The sequence below is a fragment of the Gastrolobium bilobum genome, unplaced genomic scaffold (genome assembly GCF_033153095.1).
Source record: "Gastrolobium bilobum isolate Gb01-03AN ecotype WA unplaced genomic scaffold, APGP_CSIRO_Gbil_v1 utg500, whole genome shotgun sequence".
NCBI lineage: Eukaryota > Viridiplantae > Streptophyta > Magnoliopsida > Fabales > Fabaceae > Gastrolobium > Gastrolobium bilobum.
The window spans coordinates 650,470-658,538 of NW_026896335.1; the positions used below are offsets into that span (position 1 = coordinate 650,470).

The following is an 8,069-nucleotide window of genomic DNA, read 5'->3' on the forward strand; positions in this document are numbered from 1 at the left end:
TTTCAGCTATTCCTAGCTACCACATACAGAATAACACCCTGCTAGTGCATGTTTGTCAAGACATAGAGAAACTGCAGAGAAACTTTGTTTGGGGGGATTCGGAGTTGAAAAGGAGAGCCCATTATGTTGCTTGGGATCAGTTGTGCAAACCTAAAAGTTGTGGAGGCCTTGGCATTACCAATCTCAGAGTACAGAATGAAGCTTTCATGCAGAAGTTGGCTTGGAAAATCATTAAAGACCCTAACAGCCTTTGGGCTAGAGTGTTGCTAGGCAAGTATGGAAGGAACCAAGACCCAAATCGTGCTTTGATAGCTAAAGCGTATGACTCCAACCTTTGGAAGAACATATGTATAGCTAGAAGTAAGATGTCCAAGCTGCTGGAATGGGTAATAGGGAATGGCAATTCTGTTTCCTTTTGGACTGACTTATGGGGTGGATTGCAAGACACCCTGTTTGAGTTGGCCATAGTCAAACCTCCTCTTGAAGATCTTGAGCTCAAGGTGTGTGAGGTGTTAGACCAGAGCACTATTGGTTGGAACTGGGCTTATATAGAAAAATTCTTAGATGCTTCTACTTGTAGCAAATTGGCTAATGTCTTCCCTCCTAAGTCTGATGCTTCTAAGGATTGGCTGAATTGGAGGAGGTGCTGCCCAGACAAGTCAGTGGTTAGAAATGCTTATTGTCAACTCATGAACTCGGATGAGGGAGAAGACAGAATCTAGGAAAAAGTGTGTAAATGGAGGGGGCCTTACAGGATAGCTGTCTTCATATGGATAGCTTGTCTTAACAAGCTCCCTGTTCGAGCCATTACGCATAATTGGAATGGAGGGGAGATCCAGTGCCCATCTTGTCACAATGCTCAGGAGACTCTCTTGCACACCCTGAGAGATTGCAACGTGGCTAGGAGACTTTGGGGTAGTTGGTTTGAGGGTGCAATTCCAAGTAATTTTCTGGCAGCTGAGGGAATAGAGTGGTTCAGGCTCAATCTTTTTAAGCCTTTCTATACTCACCTTTGGCACTCTTTGGTGGAAATTTTCTTTGTCTCTCGTTGGTTCCTTTGGCAATGGAGAAATTCCACTGTGCATGACAGCCTGTTCTCTAGCCCCCTTGACCCTGTCAAGAGAATTCTTTGTTACCTGTCTGACATGAAAACTGATACTGTCATTGATCCATTCCCTTTTGCTACTGATCCTTCCTATGTTCCAGTTAGTACAGGTTTTAGAGGATCTCTTGGAGATGCTAAAATTTTCGTGGATGAGGCTGTTAATCTGGCTACTCACCAGGGAGCTTGTGGAGGTTTTGTGTGTTCTTCTAAAGGAGATTGGCTAAGTGGTTTCTCTATGAATTTAGGTACTTGCACCCCTTTGGAAGCTGAACTGAGGGGCATTCTTCATGGTCTGAAACTTGATGTCCAGTTAGATGCTAAATCTGTCTGGCTTGGGTGTGATAGTAAGGAGGCCATATGCTGCTTGGAGGACAATGTTGTGCCTGGTGGCTTCACTTCCCTTATCGATAGCATAAAAAGAACAGCTGAGATTTTGGACAGCTTTCAGTTGGAATTCATTCCCAGGGATTTAAATGTTAATGCTGATTGTTTAGCTAAGTTAGGTCTCAACTGTAAGGGGGTGAGTTGAGACTGCACTCCTCTCCCCCTGACAGCATTTTGCTTTCTTGGAATTCCTTTGTTGCTTCTTTCTTGTTGGAGCATGTAACTTTTAGCATGCATCAACTTTCTGTGTAGTTTTTTTGGGCTAGGCCCTCCATTTATATCAAAAAAAAAAAAAAAAAAACTTGAAGGCTGAGTTGTAAGCTTTGGTTTACAAGTGGTTTAGAATCAATAATCTCTTATAAGGAATTGTTACAGTATCCTGAAAGGCGGTAAGTTGTAAAATTTTAACTGAGTGTTGATTTTATAATAAATATTTAAAAATCTAATGAAATAATCAACAACCAATGAATGATCGATATTAACAAAACAAAGATGTGTTGTCAATTACAGTGGAACCCATTTTGGTGTTTTATTTCAGCCGCTCATTATTTATGCTTCAATAACGGAGTGTGGTGGAAGCGGACCATAGGAAGTTCTAAACTCGTCGTTAACATGAACGAGGCAGTTTGACCTTCGGAAGCAATAGTTCATATTATTTAACATTTATAAAAATAAACAGTCAACAGAGGGAGGAGGAGGGGAAGAAGAACTAGAAACAATTTTCATAGAGCTGAATTCTAAAACACACTTCAATCCGATTTGTGCGAGTGTAATGTCTTCTCAGAAGCACGCATCCAACAGGCAGCAGCAGCAGAGAGCAGCCAAACTGCAACATTTTACAAATAAATACTCAACAGTAGGGGAAAAAAACTCTTATAAAGCTTCTTCATGCATATTGTCTATTTCTCCCTGTATTCTGAGGCATAAATTTCAACAAAAGCTCACAAGTCACAAGTCTGTTTTTCCTTTTTGGGGTTTAATTTTTAACCAAATTTGAATAAGAACACTAGTAATGGAATATGTAAAATCTTAATTTGATCATTGAAACTTTTCTGTTTGGATGTAACTTTATGCGTACAATAAACATAGGTTTTTCAACCAGTGTCACATTTTTTTTGTTTAAACTCTCTTTTATGTTGTTTATATAGCATAGTATTTTGTATAAAAAAAAATAGGAAATCATTTTTTCACGTTGCAAATCGAAATCCATGCTATTTTCTTTTTCTTTTTTATTTTTTTAACAAAATGGAACTTAGCAGTTGTGTCTATCACACGAAAGATATTATGTCTTGTAAGGAAAAGAGAAACCCAAAAAAAGAAAAAAAAGAAAAAAAAAATAGTGAAGTAAAATGAGAAAACCGAAGGTTCTAGTGGTCTAAGTGACTGTTTGAATTCTCTCTTTTTTTGAAGTTAGAAATTACTTATAACTATAAACTAGGCCAAACAGGTTTTGGGAAAAACTCTTATAACGAAAATCTCATTTTTTTTATAACGAAGAAAAAAGCCGAAAACTAAAAGCTCCTAGGAGAGTTTTTTTAAGCTCTTATATATTTTTATTAAATTGTGTGCTTTTTTTTTAAATGAAAAGTGATAAAAATAAAAAGAGAGATAATTTTCTTGAAATATATGCTTTTAAGTAATTTTTAAACTAAAATTTTTATATAATTTACAAATAACTGTTAATTTATTTTTTAAGCTCTTTTTATTTACTTTAACTTATAATTAATCTCTAGCTTAAAATTAAGAAGATCGGCTCTGTCTCTAACCCATTACCCTGGCCTGGCCCACTTAGAGTGCGTGACGGAGACTCCTCACGCATCGTGCGCACTATAAGCTAATAATGCGCCTGTAACGGCCACCGAGTCAACTAGCAAATCGACCCGGATCTGAGTCGCCGGAACCCAGACTCACCGATTAAAATTAAATTATACACAGAAAGAGAGAGAGAGAGAGAGAGAGATGGACGCACCAGCCTTCCAAGCAACCAGGACCCGATGAATTGTGTTGATGAGGCGGAGGCTGAGCGTACTGAGGTGCGTAGGGCGGCGGATACCCCTGCGCTGGGTACGGTGGCGGAGGATATCCTGGCTGTGGTGGATATCCCGGCGGCGGATACCCCGGCGGAGGATATCCCTCCTTTCCGTAGCCCTCCGGCGGATAACCTATCCATACACAAAGTCACAATCACAATAACAAATTAAATTTCCGAAAAAAGATCCCGAATTTCCGCCATCGGATTCAATAAAATCGAAAGAAAATGAAGGAGAAAGATGACGGACCCTGCGGGGGTGGAACTCCGACCGGTGGCTGTTGCTGGTTGTAATAACTCATCGTGGGTGGTTGAGGTCGAGGCTGAGCCTTTGATTTGATGTTTTTCCAAATCGATTTTTATTTATTGAATGAAGAGAACACGATTTACGATGCTTAATCGCTGTCATCAACATCACTTCTTAACTAACTTATCAATTTTTATATTATTTGGTGGGACCCCTCAACTCTGTCGATTACGTGATGTTTCATTCAAAGCTTTTTTACCTCATCTCCTCTCCTCATGCCACTTGGGTTTTTATGTTAGTTAGCAAATAAATAAAATAAGAGTTTTATTAATGTCATGTTAAAGGCGATAAATTATCTTATATTATAGAGATAAATTTATAAGCTCTACCAACTGAAAAAAAAAAAGATGGTACAATTATCAAAGAGAATGTAAGAAAAAAACTTATCACATATAATATAAGAGTAATTTTTTTCATAAAATAAACATACTTCATTTCATTTCATGTAATTATGTTTCACTAATTATCATTTCTTTCTTCACAGGGCTGATATTCATGATTCCATATTTAATAGAATTATATTTATTTAATTTATTAATAAAATTTCACTTATTTTTTAAGAATAATCATTATTATCTTTTATTATTTTAATAAATTATTATTTTATAAAATTTCACTTATATTTTTTTTAAATAGTATTTTGTTCGCTGTCATTGTTAGCCTGGCCATGTGTATAAATTGCAAATTTCGCTGTGATTCTAGAAAGTTCCATTATTGGGTGCAACAAAATTGAAACAAACACATCTTTACAGATCTTTTTGCCCTCTTTATTTTTCGAATCAAATACTACACAAGCCACAAGGTGCTAGAAAAAAGGAAAAAGAAAAAACACATCTTCCTAGCACTGCATTACTTCCTTGCCAAAATGGATTAAGTTTAATGAGTTAGCAAAAATTAATCTACTAAAATATGTGAGTAAGGTTAATAAAGTTAAACTAGAAAAAATAATTTCAATCTAAAGCGAATTAATTCTTTGCTCGCAAACTCAAAATGTGTCATAATTATCTATTATAATTATTATTTTTAAGTTTATCTAAATATTATTTTTTAAAACAAACATTTATATATTTATGTGACTATTTTTTCTAATTTTTAATACAAATTAATTAAATGAATTTTTTAAAATTACTATTTTTGAAATTAAATTATATGACTAAGTGAAAAAAAAATGTAGACCAACAAATCAACTCAAATATCCCACAAGGCCACACTCCTCAGGACCATGTTCCAACACGTTGCTAGCATGAACAACGCACTATGAACAACTCTTGCAGTGGATGTGTGGTGTATAGTATAGGATAAAGTTTGATAGTACAAGATCTGATAGTATAAGGTCTGATTGTAGAAGACCTGATTAAATTTTAATATTATCCAGTGTTTGACACGGTATTATATAAAATAATATATTGTATAAGATAATATCATCTAGTATTTGGTAATGTACTATATAATACTATATAGGATAAAAATAAATATTTTTAATAAAAATATCCTTTAATAAAGAATTTATATAATTCTTCAAAAAATATCATATGATATTAACTTTTATAAAAATTTATTGATCAGTGTGTCCAAAACATAAATTATTTTTTATAAAAATAAAAATATTCAATATTTTAAAAATTAATATATTGAAAAATTAATTTTATTTCAATATATTAATATTAAAATAATATATTAATTTTTGAGAATTGCACTGGTCAACGATGTTAATACACTAACCTCTTATCATGTCTTATCCCTCCCCCTTATGCCGGATTAAGTTATACATCGTTCTGATATATTAAGGGATTAGCTTATAGTATATGATGCTCACACCAAACAACTGAAAATGCCATAACGTATAGTATAAGTTTATACTATCATGCCTTATACGTCACACCAAACATGCCCTTACTAACATAATAAATAAAAACGAGAATTTGATTTTATTAAAAAAGTCTGACCTCAAATGGTTTGACTGAGGAAGTCTGACTTCTTACACATAATGTTTTTTTTTTTCAAATAATTCTTGTTATGAGCTTTATTCAATATTTCAAAGTTTAAATAGATAATACTAGTGAACAAAATAATTACCCACTAATACTAGATAGGCTCCACTAATTGTTGATGCTTAACAAAAACAAACAAAATAACTACTCATAGCCCACTATTTAAACAAACCAACAATCATAAAATAATAATAAAATAATAAAAATAAAAAACTGTAACAAACTCACAGCGACAGCCTTGAATGGAACGATGAATTGACATCCCTACTATTATATGTCAAACTAGTGAAATATTACCGGACAATCTTTATATTACCTTATTATTAATGGGATTTTTTTTTAATTTTTAATCTTGTTTTGGTTATAAAAAATAATTTTATCTCATAAAATATAAAGATTAGAGACGATAGCAAGAGATCACCATAATTAGATTAAGTTATACTATTTGTAGCAAATGATTTGACTTCATATCTCAATTCAAAATTTTAAGAAATTAAATTAATGTATTCTTTTACTTATATAGGCTTCACTAAGTGCATCACTAATCAATATAATATTTCGTCTCAAACATGAATAAAATATTCCAAGTACCTTAAAAACAATAGAATTATTATTGAGTGCCGAGTCATTTAATTATATCGTTCTTTGAATAGCTAACATCTATTATTGAAAATTTTATTGTAAATATTCATAGTGTGAGTAATTTTCACATCTGCAGCAACAATGTCAATTAAATTGCTTTCTTCTTGAATTTTATCGAGTCACGAGCAGCTCAAACCGCCAAGATGGTGGAGGCACAGGTAGGAAAAGTTCAGGAATTTCAATCACGAGGTGAAGATGATAAAAGAAGAGTTTTATTCACTAAATGAGAATTGAACACATAATTTAATATAACCTATCTAAATTCCTGATCACTAGACCAATTCTAATGGTTTCATCATTTATGTTGCTCAAACTATTTTTTTTTTTTAAAGAAATGATTTATTTGAGCAAATAAACAAAAAAAAAAAATTGTTTTCTGCATTACAGAGAAACCCATAAAATAGAGAACATGATAATATATTGGAGAGATGTGCATAGAAATATTTGAGCAAATAGCCTTCTAACAAATGGACTTGAAACAAATAGCCTTATTTGCTAAGGGCTAGGTTAAACGGGTCCATAAAGCTTCCCTTGTCGGGCAGAAACCATGCTCTCATGTAGATGTAATGATATAAAAAAAGGAATTGGTAGCCTTTCCTGTAAAAGGCAAGTATAGCAAGGCTTTCCTTATTGTAATGCTAAAACAAACCATTCATTTTAAGTGAAATATTGTAATATGAATTAAATTATTTATAAACGAAAAAAATCATAAATTCAAATTTAAATTATAGAGTTGTTATATTGTGATATTATAGAAAGATTAATTGGTCCAAGTATTAGTAAAACACGAAGTCGAGTTCAAAAGTAACAAATAGTTAGTAGAAGTTACATAAAATTCTTCCTCAATTAACACTATTTTAATCCTTCCTACATGTTGTCACAATTTTCATTTCACAAAAAAATAAATTCCAACTGGTTTTATCAACAAGAAGTAATTAAAATTGACTATTTTAGAAATATAAATCCATGTCACAATTTTCATTTCTTAAAAAACTTGTTGGGAACTCGGTTGGGACAAGTTAAGGGTGTTCGCGGTCTGGATTGCATCGGTTTTGGAAGCAAAAATCATCCAATCCAATCCCTTCGGTTTGGATTTTTTTTTAAATCCAAACCAATCCAATTTTTTTTCGGTTTGGATTGGATAGGTTTTTGGATTTTGAAAATCTTAAAATTTGTTTCATGATTATTGTGCAAATAACATCTTTTGTATATATTGACTTTGTAAAAAAAAAATTGAAATACAAAAACATCAGTAAATGATAATATAGGTTTTTTTTTCTTAGGTTTAGTTGATGGGTTAATGGATCTTGAGTTTAAAAAATTTTGGGCGATGATAGGGGAAAGACCCAAGTAGGTAGAGGAAAAGTAATATATTGGATCGATTTGGATCTCAGCAATATGAACTTGGCCTGAATCACCAAGTCGTCGAGCACAGCAAAAAACGAAAAATACAGAGGAGAAAAGAGAGAGAAATTCACACACAAATATGTTTAAGGTGGAAAAACCTTCAGTAAAGTTCCAACAATGATGATAATCAAACTTCTCCATAGATGTTTCACTCAAATTCTCTCCAGAGATACTCTCAAATGCAAAGCTCAAAGCTTTACTCAT

The 8,069-nt window shown here is 33.0% G+C and overlaps 1 protein-coding gene across 1 annotated transcript; it reads right to left on the reverse strand.

The window, feature by feature from the left end:
• Positions 1 to 2,013: 2,013 nt before the first annotated feature.
• Positions 2,014 to 8,069, reverse strand: LOC133299174 (uncharacterized). The gene is made up of 4 exons (XM_061498616.1): positions 7,964 to 8,069; positions 3,769 to 3,847; positions 3,459 to 3,651; positions 2,014 to 2,315 (listed from the first exon to the last, which is right to left on the reverse strand). The coding sequence occupies exons 1-4, from the start codon at positions 8,067 to 8,069 to the stop codon at positions 2,199 to 2,201; spliced, it is 495 nt and encodes a 164-aa protein (XP_061354600.1). The 3' UTR covers positions 2,014 to 2,198.